Source organism: Leptosomus discolor, chromosome 2, assembly GCF_034619465.1.
Source record: "Leptosomus discolor isolate bLepDis1 chromosome 2, bLepDis1.hap2, whole genome shotgun sequence".
In the NCBI taxonomy this organism is placed as follows: Eukaryota; Metazoa; Chordata; class Aves; order Leptosomiformes; family Leptosomidae; genus Leptosomus; species Leptosomus discolor.
Genome location: NC_141392.1, coordinates 81,335,418 through 81,360,678, shown reverse-complemented (window position 1 = coordinate 81,360,678; position 25,261 = coordinate 81,335,418). Strand labels below are relative to the sequence as shown.

Below are 25,261 nucleotides of genomic sequence, written 5' to 3'. Positions count from 1 at the left end.
GATCTACTTTCTTCAGTAATAAAAAACAATGGGATGGAAATTTCTGAGATTTATATCACAGTTCTGCATTGGTCACATAGCTAAGGAGTAAATAGGGTACATTTTTTAAAACTCTTGGAACTGTACAAGTGCAAACTTACCGCATGTGTATGTGTGTGTTCATGCATGTATGGGGGTTCACATAACAGCCTACACAGATGACTAAATAAATTGAATAAATTAATGTTTTTATGGAAAACACTTTAAGGGTATATTTTTCATTGTTTGCAAGGTTTCAGGCAAGTGGTGCAAATTTTTGAATTTTTCTTCTGAGTCTTGTGAGTGTTTATTCCTCTGTTTGAAACTTCTTATACTGAAAGAGTTTACCAGCCAGAGAAAATAGCTAAATAAATACAAATCTTGTGATTTAAATGTCTGTCCCCTACTCACAAAATACTAGAGTTTTTCTATGAGGAGCTAGATATAACAGCATTTTGTGAAGTTTGGTGTTAGTGTCTTCAAACTTTCTAATGAATACATGCAAGTAAGGAAAACTGGCATTATTCACAATGTCTTACTAAGCATAACGAGGGCATATGCATTGGACTGCACCCCTCTGCACACATGTGCATGTCTGCTGATACCCAGGGGAGTAAGAAATGATCTCTCCAGCTTTCATGTAGTCATACGGAACCTATTCTGACAATGATTTATTAAAAGAGAGGGAAGCAAGAGTTTCTTCCTGACCTACCTACCTGGAGGAAAAGAGGAAGGATTCATGGCTTTTCTCTTCCTTTGTGTTAATCAGCAGAGAAGCAGGAGAGCAAGGGAAGGATAATGCTTCTCTTATGCAGTCAAGGAGGCTGCATATTCATTCACACATTACACCATGCTCCATCTAAACTTAAAGACTTATCTTTAATTAATTTTATTAATAATAAATTTTTCACCCAGCTTTAGCAACAATACCTTGTTCTATAGTCACACAGATATTGATGTAAGCCTAAGCCATGACAGTCTAATTTTTTTAGAAAGGAACTGCACCGCAACCTGAGCATATCACAGCTTAGTACACAGAAATGCTTTCAGATAAAAGTCAGGGGCAGAAAGAGAAACTTGATATATCACCAAAATAAGTGAAATAAGACGAATCTTTGATCAGCCACAGATATACCTGCAGAACAGACAAATTAATTCACGTCAGTTCTGCACTAAAATTTTTTTGCACCTGATAACAAACTTGTTGGGTGAAGAGGTTTAGGGTTTTTGGCAATGCAGAAAACATGTATGTATCCATATATATATAACACATGAAAATGAATCACTGACATTAAAACTGTGCTGACTAGACTGTTTCCAAGTCCACAGCAGAGAGAGATTGACCAAGTATAATTAATATTTTGTAATGCGAAATTACTTCTTAATGAGGTCATTTCTTCACATTTTGGCTTTAGAGATAGGCCTCTGCTATAATATTTGCATTTCAAATATCCTGCCTGCGGTGAAAGCATCTGAATACAGGGATTTGCTTTGGCCTATTTGACAGGTGAGGCTCATCCACATATTTTGAAAGTATTAATCTTTCTTATGGCTACCCTCAGAATCTCTATCCAGACACCTTGACTTCACATGCAAAGCATCTGTCTCCATAATTGAGTCCTACCAAATTATCTTTATGTTACACAAAATGTTAGGAACAAATGATGTCAATTAATCTTCAAGTTTGTCTGCTAGAGTAGCATGAGATATTATCAGTAGTCCTGAAAAAACTATCAGTTTCATCCTGATATACACATTCCCCCTGACTATTTGATTATAAGAAAAGGAACGGTGCTGTGGTCTCAGTGTTAGATGCAGAAATGAAAATTAGTCAAAACTAAGCAGATAAATTGTTCACAATTCTTTGCTGGAGAACCCATAGCTCTGCACTCCTGCCAGTACTTCCCCATCTCTGGTGTACACCATCCTCTAACAGTCTGCTGCTTTCTCAAGTCAGTGGAAGAGTTTTTTAAAAATTGGATGAAACATCACCCCAATATTCAGACCACAGACTGTCATTCCAACACTACCTGCCTGCTGTTATGATCTGTGTAAAGGCCAAGCATTCAAATCATAAAGACTATGCTGTACAACACTTCTAGGTCTGAGGAATCTAAAAAAACCCAGGCAAACCAGGCTGCCCAAAACCTTGCATGCTGTTACGTGTTGCTTTTCTAAGTCCTTGGTGTTGTTACGGTAAGGAGTCACCCTCCCAGAACACCACACATTAAAATAAACACCACAAGCTGTTATTTGCAGCCAATTGCTTAAATGGTAACATCATTAAACAAGGAGCAAGAAGAAAACTATCTCAAGTTCTTGCTGCTGAATGCAAAGTTTCCTCTTAGAGAAAGAACACATCTGCCCTCTCCTTGCAGATGAAATGCCTGGACTTTTTTCAGCCGACAAGGCATGATTCAATACCATCTCAACCCTATCCTAGCACAGCTATCCTTCAGCAGAGCCAAGATAGACACCAGAACACCAATAGTAACAGGCCAAGACGATTATCAGAAGTTTAAAAAAAAAAAAAATTTGAAGAAAACACGGTCCTGAGGTCTCAATGTCAGATGCAGAAGACTTCCACCAAGAAGCGAGAACATTTGAGCATATCCATATGCACTACGAGGACTAGAGGAACCAGGGCTCCTCATGGTACACAAACTACAGATGGAAATTCTGACAACTTCCTGGAGGATTTCATAAAACTTCTGCCAACCATAGAACTATAATCTCCAGATTCCTATTCTCAGACACCTGAATCCTCTATTACACAGTCCAAGAAACACAGTAGTACTGCATCTTGTGATCTACATGGAATTCAAAAAAAAAGGTGGTGGATACAAGCCTTTTCCTCCAAGGTCCTCACCTTCAGGGTCCCACAGGGATCCATACAATGTACATCTATCTACATGAGACTGCTGAGAGAGAGAGTGATATGGCATGTGTTCAATTGCTAACAGTATGTTGCTGACAATCTACTATTTATCTCATTTTCTGATGCAACTATCATCACTATAAAACATCAGAATAACTACAGGAAATTAGCTCTTAAATGAAGAACAGATGGTTCAAACTGAATCCAGACAAGACCAAAGTGATGCTTCTTTGCAAAGGGAAACACATTGAAGACCTCCACCTTTTCATGATGGGAAACAGCCATTCTTTCCACAGTTAGATGGAAATTCTAGGTCCTCTTTGACTCCTCAAAAAACTTGAATGCGTATGCTTTTGGTAGCATATGCTTCCAAAAATGTATTATTTCTCCTCTGTCTTGTGTGTGTGTATCCCATATGAGAATCTGGCCAGTATGGTCAGTGTATCAGGCACCTATGGACTGGATTACCATGCTTCACTGTAAGCAAAAGGAAATCCGAAGACAAAGCGTAAAATCCTCTTGCTACAATATGCTGCTTCCCATTTTCTTCTCAGATCTTACTCCCAGAAGCATTTCCACTCCATACCATGTCTCTGCCTCTTCCAATGCCCGTTATAAAGCTTAGGCCTAATTTTGAAAGCACTTATTGATGCACTAGAGCTGGCATCATGAAAAAAACAGAGCTCGATGGCTATACCAACTGCACTTCTCTGCAATAAAGCATCCGAAAGTTGAGTACAAAGCATTCTTTACTAAAGGGATCTAGCTATTACAAGCTGCATAGGATGGAGAAGGACAAAGGCTGAAGCAGAAAAGCATTTGGAAGGGGAAACCAATCTGTTTGCACATGACTTGGATGCCAGCTGAGTCTGCAACACTTGTGTAGAGTTCTCACAAGTCAGCTTTAGAAGACACTTTCTGCCTGCTACCATTGCCAAAACATACAACATGAAACATGGTGGTAACAGTCTGTCTAATGAAAGTTTCAGGAAGAGATGATGACTCATTAGCAAATAGATCCAAAAAAGAACAGTAAGGGAGTACGAAAGCACCACAAAACCTGAGTTCTCAGCAAACAGAGCTTGCGCCAATATGCCAATGGAGCATGTGGATAGAGCTCACCATGAAACTGAAAAAAAAAATGAGAGGTTTTTTATATGGCCTTTTTGAAAGAAGAAAGGTGAGGAAAGGGTGAGACAGGATTGCTAGAAATAATGTTGGGAAGACTGGAATTAGTGACAGAGGCCCAGTGGGCACAGTATGGCCCAAGACGAACTAAAAGACAAAACTGTAAAGACAAGCTGGGCTTTTTTGTAGTTGTATTTCTTCAAGTAATAGAATGAAGTTTGAGGCTACTTTAACCAACACCTAAAATCTAAAGTGAAATTAAACATTACCATTAGAGAACTAAAGGCACAAACAGTTTTGAAAATATTAAGATTTCCTACTTAAAAACAGTGTTGGCTATCAAACAGAAGAGAACTTAAGCCCTGAAAAATGCTTCCAAATAGAAAAAGCAGCTCAACAGGATGTATCCAGAGGAAGGAGTAAAATAATTACATCCATTCATGAAAAATAAATATCCAGATTCAACCAAAAGAACTTCAGAAGGACAACCAGACTCAAGAATAGAGATCTTGTACATCTACAGTCATAAGGAGCATAACCTTCAAAACAAGAAGAAAGCCTTCAAAAAGAAGAAAAAACACTCATCCCATGGAAAACTCCACAAAAGCCATAGGAAAGAGCATCTTTTTATGTTAATATCACAACATGCCGGAAAGGAAGAATAAACTACACATGCAGCGGCAGAACACTCAGATAACCAACAAAGAGGCAGATATTTACAGTGTATTTAATTCCATAAAAAGACATTAAATTTAGACACCTTAAAGAAGATTCACAGAAATTCAGTTTTCATATATGGAGCTACAGCATTGAATTAGAAATGCACTTCAGTTCATTCTCTCCACCAGCAATCAAAATACCAGTATGCAACTGGAAACAGATCTTACTCTTATTCTTGGGTATCTTTCAACTGATAATCTGAACAATATGCAATGATCATACTGTCACTGGAAATCACAGCAAAGAAAGAATAAAAGCGCATCATGTGACCACCTAAACCTGACAAACATGGATAACATACACCCATGTCATTCCTTACACAAATTAATGTAACTAATTAAATACAAGCTGAAAGTATAGATGATCTTAATGCAGCAGGGTCCTACATCACGGGTACAATCATTCACACAACTGAACCAAAGTGGAAAACATAGTTCGTGCAAAAGAAAATAAGGTGCAATTTTAACTGGTTGCACTATTATTTCTATTGAACACATAATGCATGTTCATCATTTCCTCCAGTTTTACATGAAAAATCTATGAAAAGGGTCGTATGCACTCAGCTTTTCCTTCAGTTAAAAATCAGAAAAACTATATTTGTCAGATTTTCTGCCAGTCTAACAGAACATAGAATAGAAATTGCAAGATTAAACTAAAGGTGTTAATGCCATTAACGTTCAGTCTATTTTGCAAAGTTGGTGCAATTCAGTTAAAATCAGCCATGAAGGTGGTAAAAGTCTGGCACTTCCTCATGCGTGTCTGACCACAATACTGTAATACATCATTCTTCTACTTTTAAACAATGCCTGCAAGTTTTAACATTTCCACACTCCAGCTCATGCAATGCTAACAGAGCACCATTCAGCAGATGAGTGAAAAGAGAACAGATTCTGGCTGTTTGTCATCTTCATGGCTTTCTAAATCAGCAGATGGTACAACAAAACAGACAATTTCCTCATCTGCTGTGTCCTCTGTTCATGTACAATGTGTCTCTGAAATGTTTACAAAAGCCTCAGTCTGCTCACGAGACTTGTCAGGAGGAGCGTATGCGATCCCTTTAGCATCTTCCAGAACCAGTCAAAAAAAGGAGGTTTCACTTAGCTCATACAGGAAGCTAAATTTCAGGACAAAGTGGGAAAAAAAAGCTGTTGAACCTCGCTGGTTGTTATGAAACTACACCGACATTCAGTTCTGTGACCTCAGAGATACTCCCTGATTCTGTTTTTCCCTCAGTTATTGGGATGATGTTAGTAATCCTCCTTTCTAAAACTTCTTGAGTAAAAAGTCCCCTGTAGGCCTGACCTATTGCTCACCCAACTAATTGGAAAGACCCTCCAGAAATCTTCCAAGTGGTCGTTTATCGTTAGTACACTTAATGGTTAAGCAATGCACCTGCTTAGAGAAGTGTGGGATCTTATATTGGATCCCTTCATTAAGTTCAGGCACTCATTTATCTCCATAAATAGCATAAGCAACGGTAGCTGTTTACATCTTGTTGAGTCAAAGTTTACAGCTTCTCCAGCCATGAGATTCACAAACATGATAGTATGTTTCTGTATTTGTTTTTAAAGACAGAGCAATTCAAATCAGGAAGTTTAATTAAATGATTTGATACATTCAGGAAAATCGAAGCAAAAAGTTTCCTATATGGATCATTTAACACAAATGTCTGAGCATATCCTCTAGACATCTACTGTCAGAGAAATTTTATATATCCCCGGATTGGTTTCTCGTCTCAGAATGCAGTCATTTAACTGTCAGCTGGAGTTAAATAAAACATCCTGGCCTCTAGATAGTCACGGTGTGGTAGAGTTTTCATCAGTCTGAAGATACAGTTTGTCATTCCCAACCACATGTCTAGCCATCTCTGGCTCCAAAAGGAGCCCTTTGTACATTGTATTTGCCTTTATTTACTAGATTTGCTAGATGAAAATACACATCAGGGATTTATTATTGCCTGGGAATAAAATGCCTAAGATATCCTAGACTAATTATATATAATTAGTATTTTTGGTTACAGATAGCACTAAAAAAATGCTTTAAGTAAATAAAATATGATGACCTGAGTTTAAGTCTGTAACATGTATTTATACTGGGAGCACTTTCTTTCAAATGTGGGGTGGCTAGGAGCACAGCTGGCTAAAAGTCATGTTTGTTGTATATTCAGTGCTTGCCAAGTTAAATGGAGAAATAAATTTGACAGGAGTTTATAAATCTTTGTATATATTAGAATCTGCCTGATAATGAGAAATTTGGATTAGAGGGACATAGCCTGCAATGTTGGGATTTGGGTTTTTTGGATGGCCACCAAATAGTTAAGAATACTTTGTCTGAAGGCATGTTAAACCTTCCAGAACTCCATGACTCACATCCATACTGTCAGCCTTTATTAAATTATTGTGGTGACTTCTTTGTAGTCATTTGGGGTTTTCCATTACTTTAAATTCACTTGCACATTCAAAATAATGTTTCTCAGTAAACCAAAGGCCTGTTACATGAGACTTTAAAAAGTCTAATTCTTTTTCTTCCAACTACTCCCTTTCAACGCCTCCATAAAAACCAACGTCACCTCAGTGCACCACCAACTGCATGTATGCTGCACCCCTTTTGGAATTAAAGCCACATAAGTTCTCACATACCCCTGTAAGATTTAGTTTATGTTTTGCAGAAAGCCAGGCTGACAACAGTGTTGTCAGACTCTGTTACTTACAGACTCCTGTTATACAGGGTCCCATCTCAGACTTTTAATATTTTTAGGTGTTAAAAAATATGCCTTGGATACCACTGACACCTTTAAGACACTGATCTAGTAGCCAAGTGATCTCGATTTGTTTCTCAGCCCTCCCACAGACTACTGGTGCCACGCTCGACAGATCATGTATCATGGGATTTTGACAAGTACTTGGCACTTGCCTGAGCTTACCCTCAAGGCAGCCAGTGGGACTTTTCATTTCGGGAGGTTCAGATTTAGCTCAGCACTGATCAGTTCTGAGACACCCTACCTTAACATCGCTGAATATCAGCTCTGAAAGGGAGGAAAATAGTATGTTCTTGTAGGAAACACTTTGGTGAAATATCTTTGTCTGTCTCACCTATTAAACTTAAGGTGTTTTTTTGGAAGGAGCGATCTCTTGCTATTGATGTGTGATAGCTGATGTTACTAAGCTAACTCTCAGCTGCAGCCCCTGGCTGCATGTCTACCACAGATAACAAAACATACATTTCCCAAGACCAGTACTCATGTCACTATTGATGCAAAGCATGTTTTTACTGTCAGAATCTCCACGCATTCAACACAAATGTTTTTAACTATGTCTTATACCATTTATCCTTAATTAAGCCTCTTCTAGATAATCATTAATGATTTCTTTACAGTTGCTGTGCAAACAGTTCATTCATGCCTATGACATATCACATTTCACAGACATGTTCTTTAATTGGATTCATTTATTTCTAATCTACTTAAGCCCTCACTACTGTAATGCTTGACTAAATAGACATTAAACTCACTTATTTAAACTGCTAAAATAAATTTGAGATGTATTCTGTGAATAAAAACACTTGATTGAATACATGTAATAATACCATTGTTATTGTGTACCTAACCGAGCCAAAATTATTGGAGATAGTACACTAGATAGCTATATGATATGCTTGGACAAAAGGATTTGAGATGATGCTGATGATTTTTTGGCAGAGATTATACATTAACAGGTTTCTAAATCCTAAAGATTCCTACAGCATATTAAGGTATGTAATGAGAAGAACCAAAAGGAGCTCCTCATGATTTTCATGCGGGATGCTGGGTGTTTTCGTTTTAAAATCTGGGCACCTTTTTTAGAGGTTAGAGCCTCATACCGATTCTGTCCCCTCACGGCAAGGAAAAGGGCTAAAACAGCCAAGATACTTTCAAGATTTGACTTTTCTGTGTTTTCTAAGTAACAGTAACTGAAAAGTTGTCACAAAATTGGATAAAAGTCCTGTTCCTGGATGTTTGGAAGCCACAAAAGACAATTATGTAGCTATGGACTCCAAGTTATTAGGGGCGTATACAACACTCTCCGCTATGGGGCTTAAGCATGGTCTTTAAAACCTAGTTTCAGATATTTCTTTCCACAAGTAGTAGCCTTAAACTCCATTTCAGTGAAGAATCCTGTAATGTATAGGTTTCACCCCTCACACTGAGAAGTTTCACAAGAGAAAGACCCATTACATTGCAGAGAGGTCACTGATAACACAGACTGCCCTGTGTATAAGAAAATGCATACCATTGCATAGCTGTGCAGTAAATTAAGATTGTAAAAATAAGGATTATACCTCATACCGTACACAAACACCTCATACGCTGACACCTCAAATATTGTAAACTCTGACCATCCCATCTGAAAAGCTGAAAAAGCTCAGAGTGGGACAGCAAGGATGGTGGGCTTGGAACAGCCTCTCTAAAGCACAATTAAGGAGACTCCTCAGGCTGGAAAACAGGTGACTGAGAGAACAAAATAGGATCTGTAAATTACGAGCAACATAGAAAAAACAGGTAGGAAACAGTTTCTCACTTTTTCGTCTAGCGCAACTGTGGACGACGAAAGGAATTAAAAGGTGGCACTTTCACAAATGGAGGCCTTTCTTACCATGTTTACTTAAGCTTGGCAAAAGCTCACATGATTTCAAAAAGTAAACAGATACATTTGTGGAGGAAAAAAGACCTCAAGACTTTGACAACTAATACACTCAAAGATCTCATCTCTTTCTAGGAAATCATTTGAACTTCTTGAAGACTGGAAGAAAGTGTTGAGGAAGCATTACTGCATGCTTGTCCTATTTTTAAACTCTTTCCAAGTATTTGCCATGGTCACTATCAGTATGTGTCTGAGCCTGTATAGCTGTTCTTACATTACATTCTACACCGCAGTAGTTCCTTTGATACTGCGGTGAGGAGTGGTCCTGACAATTTGCTGCTATTACTTTTACTATTTTACTGTAAAAGTTCTTGTATTGATATTTCAGATTTTACCAACTCCTCTTTGTTCCCCACAATTAAAGCTTTTGTTGTGACAACCTTCCTAAGATCCTAAGGTGAACACATAAAAAAATCAGTTAGCTTTTCTGTGATGACTTTCTGGATAAGCTTTTGTGATCTGGGAATAGCTTATTTGAGAAAAAACAATTCACTTGAAAAATGGTTTACTGTTCATTCTGTTTGTTCCTCCTTGGGAAATTTCCTGTCTGTGTGTCTCCTAACATACTTGTCCATCATTCCAGCCTGCTTTTTCTGATCTGCTGTGCCCCATAGCAAATAGGCATGTTGAGTCCGAAAGGATTCATGGACTCCATCTGGTGAGGAGGTCCCATTTACGGTAGATCGCTTTCTCTTTCATCAGATTAGTCCTTTCTTGTCATAAGACTTTCACTTTCCTCAGAAGCAGCAAGACTTTTCTGTAGTGAAAGTCTTTCCAATTCTCTTGTCCACAGTTCCTCAGCTTTGGCCAAGGGACATCACTTTGCCCCTGAGGGCCGTTGTGTGCCATTATCTGCCCACAAAGCAAGCAACTGTGATAAGATACTGAATAAATGCTTTCCAACTGAACCTTATTTTGCTTAAGTTTTAGAGGAAGTAAGGGGAGGAAGACAGGCAAGGACTTGCATGGGGTTTTTGGCATTTGGGGAGAACAGCTGGTTTGGTTTTTTACAAATTAATATACCTTTTTTTTCTCATTTCGTTATTTGTACCTGAGTTAGACTGCCTTTTATCTCCTTTCCACCCACAACCAAATCACACTCACGTTACTTGCCACCTGGCTCTAAGGCTCTGTTCACATAAGGCTTGGTCATCCAGCTTTGATAAACATACGATGTATAAAGTGTTTATGTTGATAAAACAGGAGACAAATAGCAAGAAAAGCCAATGTCACAAGGTTATAAGATAACACATAATGCTCCATTTTATTTGATACTTTCCTGGTAATCACTGATTCTGTCTCCTCAAGGTATACATTACATACTATTATATCTGTTAAGTGGGTCCACTAGATGTTAAAATTGATACAAGATAACCTGCTTGACTACCTATACCCTCTGAGCCACAGAGTAAGTTAACCCACCATATATTGCACAACTATTGATGACCCCACGCCTTCTATGAAATTCATAAAAGAGACTTTTTTGACGGTAGTTAATGCTTTTTGACAATACTGCTAAGAACAAACCATCATCAACAAACACAGTTCCAGAAGTGCATTCCCATGTTAAAATCCAGCTTACAAAAATGAAGAATGTCTCCAGTGAGTTGAATGGTTGTAGGTGGTGAAATACTTACTAGGCATATCTCAAATTTCTTAACAAATAAATAAAAATAATTTAATAAACACAATAACATCTAGCTACAATCTTCTTTAGAAATTTTAATCTGTCATCTGACTAGTACCTTTGCCCTCTTGGTCCTTGCTTTGACTAGGACAGGCAGGGGCCTTAGCTGGTTTCAGCCACTCTGTTGTCACTGCTTCACATGCACATTTATCAGGGGTTTCTGGACTTCTAGAACAGTCTCTGACCAGGCCACCCATAAAAACCTCCACAGCATACATGCAAACAGACTCCACTGCCATCCTACAGTGCTTGGACCAACACTATAGCTAATCTGCAGATGGACGAAACGAGCATTTGATTTGGGTTTCTACAACAGGTCCAGTATATCATAAAGTATGAGATTTGCAGTATTTGTGGTAACCACTTCTGAAGCACATATGCAGCAACTCCAGAGTATCACACCTGTGCAAATGCTGCTGTGCACCTTCTCTCCTATTGCCTTCTTGAACTCACTAGATAACATCACGGAAGACCTAATTGCATATTCCCATGTTAAGTTGCACAGTTGTAGTCACACAGATATGCAGTTTTCTTTGGACTGAAGCCACATCCCCACCCCCATTGCTGGTTTTCACAGACTAGAGAGCACTAAGGAAGCTGATCATCTTTCAGAAGATGGCACTTTAACTCTCCTACTCACAGCTTAGGAGCCACAGAATTATTTTGGGAAACACTGTTCAGCAGTTTGGCTGCAAGCGGGAGGATGCTATCAGGCTATTTATCCTCAAATCTAGCCTTTATTTGAGCAAATACTCTACTGGGATATGCTTCGTGAAGCAGTCTTTAAAGATTATTATTTTGCTCTGTGTACAAAACAGTCTTTGGAAACAGCAAGAGAAAAATAGCGTGCGATGCCTTTGGGTGGATTGCAGTTAACCAGGGCCTATGTCAGAGGGAGAGAGTTTTCTATAGCAACAGCCCAGGCTACCAGCTGCCAAACATAGTACAGAGATGATCGAAGGCCACAGGCTACTTGGGAACAGGCTGCCTTCAGGGCAGGCTGTGCATGTTTGCTTCCTAACCGACACCACAGATGTAAGAATGTTCAATATTGGATGTGTCTAGAGATCTTCACTCTAGGTTATGTCAAAATATCCACACAATGCTAGGGATGCAGCCAAACTTTAGTTAGCCAGGCATTTGAGTTTCCATGGCTGCACTGAAACTTCAGCAGATAATAGCTGTTATTTTCAACATAGCTGCCCCCAAGATTTATACACAGTGGTTTGTAGCTGAAAAACTACGGCTGTTCTTTATTAGGTCCCAATTCAACACAGTAACAAACGCCAGTTCTTCAAGCCATCTCTATTTGGCAAAGCCAAGGAATATTCTTATTTCTAAGCGTGTGCCTAAGGGTTGGAGAGGTTTTTTTGTTTCAAAACTGAATTCACTAGGATATAATCATCTACTGAAAGTTATGTCTAAGAGCTTTTAAAGCCTGCCATGTGCTCAAGTGCTTTAGTAAATCAGGACTTCTGTGATTTAATTGCACTAAGTGGATGATAACAAAAGACAACAACAGGAATAAATCATCTAACTATGTTAAAGATCATGTGATTGACTCCAGACTTCAGCCATCCGAAGCCTTCAGAAGGGTCAGACGCTATACCCTTGTTCACACAGAGCGATGCCTGCCTCCATAAATAGTGTCATCAAAGTGAAAGGGGCTGCCTCTGAAGTAACCTGCTGAGTATGAACATGTGTGCTGGAGCCTGGCCCACGCTGTAAAGTACAAAAGAGAGGTGAGGGAAAGAGAATTAGATCTTAAACAGATACTTGCCACTGTTGAACGGACAAAGGAGATTTATTTGTTAACACTTAATTTAGGCCATGTCGAAATGCCATGTTTGTGTGTGTACGAACGAGAACTAGCAAGAACAGCATAATGTAGAGGGATGAGCTTGCTTCAGAAGCAGTTTAGTAACATCACACCTGTTGTATTTCATGATAATTACAGTGAAACAATGTGGGAATCACAGCAGTACAGAGATGCAGCACTGAGCAAGGACAGCAAACATGCAACAGATGAAGGAAACAGAAGTAGAGCTAGTAAAATTGTAAACCTGCTTAAGGAACGCACTGTTGCTGTCATGAGAGCTGGAGCCAGTTCTGCGTCCAGTTTTGTGCAGAGTATTGAGAGAGTGATGGTGTGGAGGGGAATCCTTCAGTAACAGTTCAACTGCCTGGCTTGCCTCTTCTGCACAGCCACTAACACAATCCATAGAAAAGGCATAAATGTTGTGTGGTAAAACTAGCAGATGCTCTTTCAACTGCCTCGCTTGTCTTTAGCTCTCCGAACTATCACCGAGCAGTGAACGTAACCCTGAACTCCATCGCCTATGGTCTCCCCACCTCTGCCATGTAGGAGGACCACTGGGGCTGATCCCCAAAGGGACCGAAGCACCCAGCTGCTGTAGTGGTGTTCACAAGCCTCATTTATGCCATTCAGAGTGCAGAAGGGCAGAGTTAAGGATAAAGTGTGAGCAACCTCTCTAGCAGGAACAGCTGTGCTGCAGTGTACAGTCCAATGCCTCCATGTAAAGTGAAATCCTGTGGCAGTTTACCTTAAACCATAAATTGTGGCATTTTGGGAGTAAGAGTCTCTGGAGCAGACTCTGTACCTTTCATCAGTGGAGTGAGGCAGACAGCTGGAGATAGTCATTGCTTCAGCCACTGCCCCTGCTGAATGTGTCTCAACCCCAGACAACCATTTTACAAGATCTGTAACTCAGCATTTGGGAGGGAGTTTCCAAAGGCCTGGAACAGACGGTACACCGAATGGGAAAAGGATGAAGTGAAAAGCATCTGAAGTCCCTTTGCTTTCTTGGAATAGAGACACTCATTTGCAATCCTGAGTTTCATGCTGTGTGAGACTATCAGTATGCATGCATTTAAACTAATGACTGCTTTTTTTTTTTTCCTGTGAATCTGAGCTGCAGTCCTTTAATCCTTACTCTAGCAAATAAAACTTTCTTCATACGAGCAGTGCCTGCAGACTCTGGCCCAGAGTTTTAGTGGCTTAGCCATTACAGTCACCTGGTTTAAATACGAGCATAGAAATTTGGAGTGAATTAAACAAATGGTAGCTAGGAAAGCCCCTACATGAACAAAGAAGAACTGCAGAAACGTATTGTGGACACCTGGAAAAGCCTGTCTCCTATTTGCAAGAAATATATAAACAATGTTCCAGGGAGACAAGTCTGTAATAAAAACTAATGGTGGACAAACAGAATACTGCACTGAGTAGTTCAAGAGGAATCCTTTTATACTTTTTTCTTTGAGGCATATGCTTCCCAAGCATTTTGATTTATTAAAACAATTCCTCTATATATTTACATTGCTAATCAAATAATGTGAATGATGGTAGGCTTTCCAGTCTTAGGAAAAGTACATTGCAGATTGAACAGATAAATTGGGACCCAGTTCTGTGCACAATTATGCAAGTGGCAAAATTCCCATTAATACAAAGAAATATAAAGGAAAAGCAGCAGGTCAAACTTGTTTCTACTCTTTACTACTATCTAAGAAAAAATACATTATCCAGTTAAAGTCACTAAGTCCTGTCTTGAGTATTAGAGTTAGATTGCTAAGCTTACTCATACAACTACTTCCACTACTATGGATACAAGAAAGGGTATGCAGGATTACTTCTGCAAGAAATAACTTCCCCAGTGTATTCACTATTCTACACACTCTGTCACACACTTGAGAGATACAAGAGAACACATGTCTGCCTTTGACTGAGGAGAGGACTCTGTGGCAATTCCAAATAGGTCAGTTTGAGAGAAGCACTTTAGGAAGGTAGGCCCTTAGGTGTGGAAATATAGTTTGTGAATTCTCCCTTTGACTAGGAAGAGAAGAAGGTGAGACCTGATGAGGCCAAAAGAGGATTTCTATGAAAAACTATGAAAATATTTCATTGTATCTGTTCAAAAGTATGGGGAGAGCTTTGTTTCCACCTGAAACAAATTTCACTCAAGTCCACTTAGTATGCCAGGGAGGATTGTTTTCAAATTCTGAGCTATCACACATAATGACACCACATTGCTTATACAATAATTTTAAATCTGGTAGTACACAAAGCTATAACTAGTAATAATCATTTAAAGATGAAGTGTGTAGATACAATTAACAGTTAATTTATTCTAAATTGCATTTACCACATCATTAGGTAAAACATTCATCAATATGGCAGTTATTTGTGAAATAATCTTTCAAACAAATTACATTTAATTTGTGCTTCTAATCAGCCAGTTACACAATGCAATATGAAGGGGTCAGCTGGAACTATATTGTATCTGTACTGTATCATCAGAACGGAGATTAGTAACCATTAGGTACCTAATCCATATTATCTGTATACATTACTGCTATTGCTATTCTTTAAAATGCTAAAGGACAACAAAATGTATATAGGAAAACTCCCTTAGCCTTCCCTGGGGACAAATTAATATAATATTTGCTCGTGCTCAAAAAGTCAAAGGATTTGCACTTTGCATTATCCATTTGTTTAAAGGGAGGTTGTTTGCAATCTAAATATAAACTTAACTTCAGCAGTTTTATTCGCTATTAATTGACTCATACTTGAGTCCCTCTATATGATAAACATGCACAGCTAATAATCAATGATATGGCAACTGTGTGTACAGAACAAATAAGAAAAGAAACAAGTATTCTGTGTCTGTACTCACATATGCCAAACGGAATACAAGGAAGAGCAAATTTGTGTGCTTTAAAGTTGGAGTCCTTAAAGGTCATTCATATTAATTTTTTGGCACACTGCTATTATGCAAAAAATAACCTTTCCTCTTGTTGCTAAAACACCCTTGCCATCGTACCTATTTAGTTCAGCATATATACTTATTACAAACCTTTGTTCTCAAGCCTAGAACTCACTGTCTCAACACTTGGGATTTATGGAAGATGGAAATGACGCCCTTTTTTTTTTTTTTTTTTTTTTTCCCTTAACTTGCAGTTGGGGTGGAGGGTCTCTTCTGCATAAACTCTTTTTCTTTCTTTCCATTTTCATCAACTATATCGCCCAGGGAAGTTGGGAAGCTACAAGGTAAGAGATTCTCGCTCTTTCTGCTCAGCCTGCACCTCCAGACCAGTTTGATACTTATGCCACTCAGTACATGCTCCTTTGCAAAACGTCAGAGCACTCGGGTCACTCTCAATAGTGAGAAAAAGCTCCTTATCCTACGAGCAAACCGAAAAATCTCCTGGGGCTTCCTCTGGGTGAAAAAAGTAATACTGTGCGAGGGGACAAGGGACCCAGCAGGTCAAAAACCCGCACCATACCTTCCAAAGCTTATGATCCCTTTTGCTATTTTCACCCCAAGTCAGTGAAAAAGACCGACATTTCCTATTTTCAAAGGAATCTTCGGCGAGAGGATTCCCACCTTTCCAGCTCCACCCTGCGACCCCAAACGCGACTCTTTGTTGTTTCGAAACGCAAACGCGCGAGTTTGCACCTCTTTTGCTTTCTCCCTGGCTCCCACGCGCAAGAATCGATATACAAGGGCTCGTCGTTCTCTTTGATAAGCACTTTTTTATTTCCCTCGCTGGGTTTTTAACATGACCAGGCTGCAGAGCGCAAACCTGCACCTCTGCCAGCGACGGCAGCTGCACAAGAGGCTCTGCCACGCACCCGGGGCCAGGCGGGAGAAGCGTGGGAGGAACCCGCGGGCACGCACATACACGCACCACACGCGCGCATGCAAACCCTCATCACAGCTGTTCCTGGTTTACTAGAGCAATCCAGTGTCATCCTTAAGGAACTGCGGTAGCTATAGGATTTATACCGGAATAAAGGAATCACTCGCAAATTTTGAGTGCTACAGGACATTTAAGCGGCCCTCCTGGAGTGAAGCCTACCTCATGCCAGAGGAAAACATCAAGTCCCTGTAATGTCTCACTTTCTCCTCTATTTTCACCACCTACCTTCCTCATTTCAGTGACAACATGTTGACTCTGAGTAGCTCATTAAGACAATTAAGGCGGCTCTAGGTAAGAGGAGTTCAGCATCCCCCCACCGTGAACCTTTCCCCAACAGCTCCCCCCCACCTCACGTTACCCATTTCAGAGGCTGACAACATCTCGCGTTTAAAAAAAAAACCAAACCAGTCCTTTCACTGCTTGCAGGCACACAGGAGGGCTCATTAATTTTTTCTAACGGCAGGCTGGCCGTCAGATGATAATAACAACAACAACAATAATAATAATGATAATTTTTAAAAAATCATAATAACGCTGCAGTGGAAGCTATGCCCATCCCCTGGACCCAGGGCAGCAGTTTCAGCAGCGGCAGCCCTGCCGCAGAAGCCAGCAGGACGCGATATCTTCTCCAGCGCCCTAATGAAGAGCCAGGCAGGCGCGACAAGATCTCGAGGACCTGAACATACCAAAACTAGATTTTAATGCAGTGGCGGTGCCTGCATTGCAGCCACCAGCAGCACATGACAGTTGCCGCAGGCAGTGATGGACCTCCCAGCATTTAGCATCCTCGGTTTACTTTAGCTATAGCCTGGCTCCCGCTCTGCCTTCTCGCCGTCGAGGCAATTAAGCAAAGAGCGCGAGGGGAGCCTTACACCGAGGCGTAACCTCATTCTCCAGGGGAAATCTTGGAAGAACAACTATAGTCCTACACGTCAGCCTGGATGAAAACAGGTTTAAATATAACCACGTTCTTAAAATTCATATACATGCACGGAAATACAAAGACGCTGCCTCCAGCGAAAAATCAGCTGAGGCGGGGGGGAACCGCGCTGTTTCGGTACCGCTCCGGAGGGAATTAGTCAGCTCCCCTGCCGCGCCGTTTCGAGGGGGCCATGAGCGCCGGGGGTCCCCGAGCCCCCTTTCCCGGCGGCGGGGAAGCCGAGCCGGGGCGCAGAGGGGCTGCCGGCCGGCAGGGCGCGGAGGGTGGATCGGGCCGCACCCGAGCAGCCGGCTGTGGAGGTGCAATCGGCCGAGGAGGTGCAGTCGTTTCGCCGACAAGCGGAGCGCGGTGCCCCCGGTCCCTCCCCCCCGCTCCCCCGCGCTGCTGGTAGCCACCCTGGGCTGGGCTGCGCCGGCGGTGCCCGCGGCCCCGGTGCGCCTGGCGAAGGGGCTGGGGCGGCACATGCTATAACAGCTCCCGCTGATGGAGAACAGCTCTGAGGGGGCTCTCCGACGGGTCCCCAAGGCCCCAGGATACCCCCTGCCAGCTTTGCTGTGCCAGCCTGAACTGCTGGCGCCGCGGTGACCAGCCCGGCAAGCGGGGGACAAGTCGAGCCGGATCCCCAGCTGACTTTAAGCGGATCCGCTGGGATATCTCATTTCCACTCGGGTCATTTGAGGTAGAGGTCCGTGATTGATGTTCACGCTTTTGGGACTAAAGGAGAGGGAAACGAGCGATAATCTCAGGTGCTCACAGAAAAACATGTAGCGGTTCTGGTGCAGAACCTTTCTGGCACGCTGGGTGCCTTTGGGTTCCTCGTTTCTCAGCGCTACGGTACGCTGGCTTCTGTCCTTGAGGTTCCCCGTTCACCGAAGGCAAAGCGCTTGGACTTAACTGAGGAGCATAAAACGCGAAAACTACAGCGAGGGGCCGGCACCGGGGAAATGGACATGGACCAGAGGTGACGGTGCCTCTGCTGCTCCGCAGCCTTGCTGGGTGAATGCCAAAGCATCACCCCGCCGCGCCCCGCATCCCTTTTTAAAGCGAATAAAATGGATTTTCTTTAAAGGGGCATGGCAGTTTACTCCCTGCACCAGAGTGCTGACCCAAATGTCTGCTTTTTTCATGCAAGCGCCATGACCCCTGCGTTACCACCTTACGTACCACAGCGATGGCCCCGGCAAGGCAGGCGCTACTACCCGCAGCCCCCTCCCCGCCCCGGACAGAGCCCTCACCTCCCTACCGAGACGCTTCATTTTGGGAAGCACGTTTTAAACTCGGCTACCAAACCGCTCACCACCTGCGCCTGCACGGAAAGCGGTGGGGAAGACGGGGATGCTGCCATCGCCGCAATTTTAGGAGAGGGGTGGGTTGTGCGTCTCAGACGTTTTCAACCCCTTCATTTGCCTCCAGAATAAAAAATGAGTGGCGGACCAGAGGAATATCGAGCCCCTAGGACCCGCGGGGTACCGCCGACCTGACCGACCCTACGATGCTGCTGCCGCCTCCAGAGGAGACGCTGACAGTCACAAGGATGAGCACTTCCAAACAGCCCGGCCCAGTTTCCCCTCCCTCTCCGGGCCTCTGCCTTCCTGCTTAAGCAGCACAGCTAGAGTACAACCCAGCAGTCCCCAAATACAAGGAGGTGCTTTGAGATATGCGGTACCTCGGCTCTCACTCTGATATTTTCTTTTTAATTCTATTTTATTTTATTTTTAAAAAGTTTAACTGACCCTTCTGGTCACCAACTTTCTTTGTGGTTCACTGTAAGGATCACTCTCCAAGAACAAAAAAGAAATCTCGGAGCTTTGATAGAGACTCTGGATGAAATTAAGAACTTCAAACCCCAGATTTTTGAAAAGAAAAACAGATGTCCTGTTTGTTGGGTATAAATAACTCCGTTCGTGGAAACCTCTTTTTTTTTTTTTTTTTTACGCTGCATTAAATTTTATTTAATGCTGGGTGCATTTTAAACTTAAAAAAAAAGGGGGGGGGGAGGGCAGCAAAATATGTGGGTGACAAACCTCTAAATCTTTTCCTCTCTCGAAAGAGAAAGGACCAGGCAGACGGGAACCCCTTCATCTAGATGAAAGTGCTCAATGTGTTTCCTAGCAGACCTGGCGAGCCTGCCCTGGTCGGTGCGGCAGCGAGGGGGCTCCGCAGCAGCCATCGGGGAAGGGGGGAGAGGGAGAGGGAGAGGGAGAGGGAGAGGGAGAGGGAGAGGGAGAGGGAGAGGGAGAGGGAGAGGGAGAGGGAGAGGGAGAGGGAGAGGGAGAGGGAGAGGGAGAGGGAGAGGGAGAGGGAGAGGGAGAGGGAGAGGGAGAGGGAGAGGGAGAGGGAGAGGGAGAGGGAGAGGGAGAGGGAGAGGGAGAGGGAGAGGGAGAGGGAGAGGGAGAGGGAGAGGGAGAGGGAGAGGGAGAGGGAGAGGGAGAGGGAGAGGGAGAGGGAGAGGGAGAGGGAGAGGGAGAGGGAGAGGGAGAGGGAGAGGGAGAGGGAGAGGAAAGCGGCCGCTGGGCCCAGCCTGCACCGCCCCGCAGCCCTGTGCGGGGCGCTCCGGCAGGTGCCCGCCGGCCCCGCTCGGTCCCGCTCGGCCCCGCGCAACTCGGCACGGCCCCCGGGCTGACTTACGTGAGGACGTAGTTGACGCTGACGATGCAGTGCGGGCGGGAGGAGCGGCTGTTGTGCACGATGGTGGCGTAGCTCTGCACCCACACCCAGCCGCCGTGCTTGGCCAGGAAGCGGTAGTACTTGGTGGTCACTTGCCCTTTCACCAGCACTGTGGGGACAAAGCGGGGAGAGCCTCAGCGAGGCTCCCGCTTCCCTTTTGGTCGGCCCTGGGAAGGGGGTGCAACCACCTTCACCACCCCCACTAACACCCCCCAGGCCCCCGTGGGCGAGGAGAGGGGCTGGCAGTCCTGTAGCATCGCGTGGGGAAGCGGCGTGGGCCGCAGTTCCCGTGGGCAATGGTGGAGGTGACCCTTGGGCGCCCCCAAACCAGAGCTGCTCTCTCCCACTCATTAGCGAAGCTTGTTCGGGGACATCGGTGGGGCAGGGTGAGTACAGTGGGGGGTTGAATCCCCACCCTGACATATCGTCATCGAGATTTAATTCTAGGAATCTGGCTTTGGGTTTTATCTCTTCTCGTCACATTCTCTGTAAGGAAACTTACCGGAAATTAATATCCTTTTTATTCATCTATCCATGTATTAATGTCATCATGATATCAAAATAGAATAAAGAACAGGTCTCCTAATCGGGCTCACTACTGCAGTCAGGATTAGATACACAGATAAGATTTGTAAGACTTGGTGGAATTGGAACAAAAGTGTTTGAATTTCACTGGCGTGGCTTTCTGAAGGAAAAAAAAAAAAAAAAAAAAAAAAAAAGAGGGGGGTGTGGGGTGTTCCTAACCGGAATTTCAAATGAACTGAGCACCTGAGGTTTGTGCAGGGGAGTTCTTGTCCTACAACCGGGAACTGAAAAGGGAGAAATAGCCTTTCATTGCCAATCCCCTCCACCTCCCTCCTGCCTCCACCTCGGGGTTCAGTCTCTAACGACTTGTTTCATTAAAACCTGCTGCAGATTTTGCTCATTCTCCCCTCCAGTGAGCTGCCTTTTCCCCTTCCGACCTAGAGGTAAATCCTAGCAAATCCGAAGTCCGTCTGCAGAAGGAGAAGGCGGGGGGCGAGGGGCAGGGTCTCTACAAGAACAGCATCTCCTTACACAAGTGATGCGCGCATCGCAGGTGGAAGGTGTCACAGCCATGGACGTGGTGATAAAGTGTCTTTTCTATCAAGTCCTGGGGCTCGTAACCTGTTAGCTCAGCTACCCTGCAAGAGGCACAAGCAGCAAATATCAGTGGGTGAGAGGACAGGACAGGAGGCCCGGGGGGGAGAAGAAGGGAGGGACGGGCTAGGGGAATAGATTTGGAAATAACCCCAGCTCTACCTGGAATCTAAGAAAATGAGTTTCATGTCTAGGCTGGCCCGAAACATGAACATATTGCTGTGGAGCTTGATCTCCGTCACGGCGCTGGGCGGCAGCGAGTGGCCTACGGCGACCAAGCCAACGTTTTGGTAGCAGCCGTCGAAGGGGGACATGTCCAGGCTGTACTGGCGGATCTTCAGGTACCCGCTGCAGTGAATGACCTGCCGGAGACACAGGAAAGCTCGGGGGATGCCTAGCAGGGAGGAAGGGTGCGCTGTGACAAGCGCCCCTCCCCGCGGAGGGGACCGGACGGACCCGCCACCCCCTGATGCGGCCGCCGGGTGCCCTGGAGCCGCTGCCCCGGCCACCGCTCCAGCAAAGCGGCACGGTCTGCCGCTTTTCTGCTTTTCTGTTTGGGTTGGGGTATTTTTCCATACGGGAATTCAGCCCTGATCTAAGGCCCATTAAAGTCAGCGAGATTATTTTTCTTTCCACTGCCTTCAGTGGTTTTTGGACCACCTCCTAACTACTCTTTTATTATTCTTCTAAAAAGGAAAGACGCGGAAGTGCCAAGGCAGTTACAACTTTGTAATGAAGAGTGTATGCGTGTGAGAGAAAGAGTTTACATGTGTGCATATGTCACATGTGTAAGATATGTCTATTATATAGACAAAGCAGACGGGATTCGTAGCTGGAATGTATCTTTGGACGTAGATTTACGTATGTCTCCTGAACGTATCCTTGCAGATGCCTGCTGTGTACTACCACTCTTACTTCTCTATTATTAGGGTGTTTCTTCCTGAAGTCAGTACAGCAGATGTTCTACGGCACGTCGTGGCACAACATCTCCTTAGGTTATATGGAGGAGAAGGCAGGAGAGCAGGGGCTGTCCCTACCGACGAGCCCTGATCAGAATCGTGTGAAACACCCGGGCAAAACCCTTGCCTTGGAGAGCTGCCCCTGAAGCTGACGAGTTACCCAATAAAGAAATAAATTAACCCAGGGCTCCCATCGTGCCACCTGACAGCTTCCACAGGCACCTCGGGAACCTCAGTGTCTGTGCGACGTTCAGTTTAAAAAAGCAAAATAAAACAAACAAACAAAAAAACCCACGGGGAGCTCGATTGCTTGGTTTTGTGGTTTGAGTTCTTTAACCTGAAACTCCGAGAGAAATTCTGGCTCTGAACCACATGAAAGAGCGCCGGGCTGGGACAGCCCCCGCGGGCAGAGGGCTCTCCCCCACTCCTGTCCTCGCTACCACCGCCCTCCCTGCGTGCCCACCGCTGCCGGAGCAGGGGTACGGAAGGCTGGGGAGGGGTCCTGGCCGTGGGCACGCACCTTGTAACCCCCGCAGGTCAGCCCCGCGTTCCTCTTGGCCAGGACGCACTTCATCCTCAGGAAAAAGGACCTCTCGATCTCGTACTCTGGGAGGGGGGGAAAGGCGAATGTGGGATGAGCCGCGGGCTCCGCGACCGCGCAGGCCGAGCCGTGGGGGGCTGGAGTGGCGGTGGGGTGCGGGGGGGGTGTACATTACCCTGCACAAAGTGCGAGTGGTAGGGCTGGTGGGCCGTGAGCACCGCCGTCATCTCATCGTGGTCAGCGGGGTGGATGTATTCGTAAATGCTATTGCCGGTCAGCTCTACCTGTGAGAGAGGAGGAGGAGGAGGCGGGGGCGGAGGGGGGGGGGGGGGGGGGAGGAGAGGGAAGGAGTTAATCGCCGGCAGCGTTCACCCGCTCCGCACGCACCTGTCCTGTCAACCGGGAAGGGGGGGCGCGGACAGGCAGGCATGGTGGCTAGCACCCCCCCAGCGTACCTGCGACAAGCCCAGGTGCACCGAGGCCGTCTCCGAGATGTACATGATCTTGCCATCCGGAGCCACGACAAATATGAAACCGTCCAACGTCTGCAGAAAAGGGTTGAGGGGTGGGAAGTGTAAATATATCAATAGGTAGATCCGCCCATGAAGACATAGACATCCATTAAGTACCTGTCCCTCGGATTTATTTTAGCAGAGAGGCATCCCTGTTCAGGCTGTGGTTATTGAAAATGTTGGAAGGAAATGGGCAAGTCCTGGACCCCTGAGATACAACCCACTTCTCAGAGAGGGCGAGCTCAAAAGTGATGCAAAGTACCCGAGAAGTATCTAAAGAGGTCCTCGCTACCCGGTGATTAATATGTCAGTCCCAGAAATCCTGAATATTTCTATCCCATTTCAAATGTCACTGGGGGGTAGCGCTTGGATATTTGCTAAGGAGACTTTAAGCTAGTGAGCAGGATCTAAAACTCTCCGCAGTGTAAATAAGGGACGAGACAATTTGTCAGGCTCATTTCAGCAGACATAATGGAGATTCTGAGCTCACCGAGGGCGGAATAGGCCCCCCAAAGGCCACACAACCCCACCAAAAATGCGTGGTGATGGTAACTGCTAATAATCCTTCATATTTCAGTGAGTTTTCAAATGTGTCCTACCCGATTTACGTCTGTGCTTATTTCTGTGTCTGCTGAGCCCTTCTGTCCAGGACAGCCTCCCCCAACTTGTCTCTAGACCCCTCTCCCTGTCTCTACAACAGCCTGAGCTTCAGCACATTGACGGGACTTGGCACCTTATTAATAATTTGGGGAAAGTCATCATGCTCCTGTATCCCGGCACACCGGGATACACTCTGGATCCCTCGCTGCACACCCTGTGCTGGATGATGCTGGGGCAAAGCGCCCGGAGGGACCAAACCGCAGCCCCGACATTCAACCGCGACGGTTAGTATTCCTGAAGTTGTTCCCCTCCCGCCCCCCTTTCCATTAAACACGTGAACAGTTAAAAATTAGTCAAGGTGGCAATTAAAAGCTCAGAAGAGGGAACGATTTCTTTAATCATTAATACCACACGGCTGTCGTTTCCAGACCAGTACCTGCAAAAGATGGGATCCCAGTTCCCGTCCAACATTATCCAGCGGGCTGGTTCGGCTAGAGTGGCCCCAGGCTTCTCCAAGTCCTGTTTATTTAAGACACACAAAAAAGTGAGGTGAGGAGACGAAAGATCGACTCATGCTGGCCTGCTGGCGAGGAACTTTTTTTTTTTTTTTTTCAATTTTTTGCACGTGTTCGCACTAAAACATGTATACATAGAATCTTTGGGAAACTAGACATGATTTCGTTGCACAGATAAGCCTCTTTGTGGATTTTTTGAAAAGACCTGATTCCCGTGATAGATGCCAGAATACCTATTTTGAGTTAACGGTGAAGTTCATTGCTAAGACCGAAGTGAAATAGCGCGCCAGATGAAAGGGCTTTTTAGTGCTGCTGGGAACTGGCTCCTTGAACCTTAGGGAAAGCGCTTTTCTCCTAACGTCGCCGAAGTGATCCTGGACAACACTGAGAGCTATTTAAAATGAAAGAAAGAGGTGTGCTGGGGAAAGCCTTTGATGTCGAGAGAAGGATGCGCTTAACGTGGCCCGACGGTGTCTGGGAAGAGAAACCAGCCAGGCCAGCGACGCGGATGGGCACTGCCCGCACCTGGGCGCTGCCTGCGGGGGTCCCTCCCCCTGCAGAAGGCAGAGCCCAGCCTCTA

At 44.4% G+C, this 25,261-nt stretch overlaps 1 protein-coding gene across 1 annotated transcript in view; it reads right to left on the bottom strand.

Moving 5' to 3' along the window:
* Positions 1–25,261, bottom strand: part of SIM1 (SIM bHLH transcription factor 1) — a 46,731-nt gene that overhangs the window by 11,316 nt on the left and 10,154 nt on the right. Inside the window, exons 2-8 of the mRNA XM_086461344.1 lie at positions 24,603–24,685; positions 23,510–23,599; positions 23,230–23,338; positions 23,034–23,119; positions 21,717–21,916; positions 21,492–21,598; positions 20,397–20,544 (exon numbers count right to left, since the gene is read on the bottom strand). Coding sequence (XP_086317470.1) covers positions 20,397–20,544; positions 21,492–21,598; positions 21,717–21,916; positions 23,034–23,119; positions 23,230–23,338; positions 23,510–23,599; positions 24,603–24,685 — 823 coding nt within the window. The remainder of the gene's footprint in view (positions 1–20,396; positions 20,545–21,491; positions 21,599–21,716; positions 21,917–23,033; positions 23,120–23,229; positions 23,339–23,509; positions 23,600–24,602; positions 24,686–25,261) is intronic.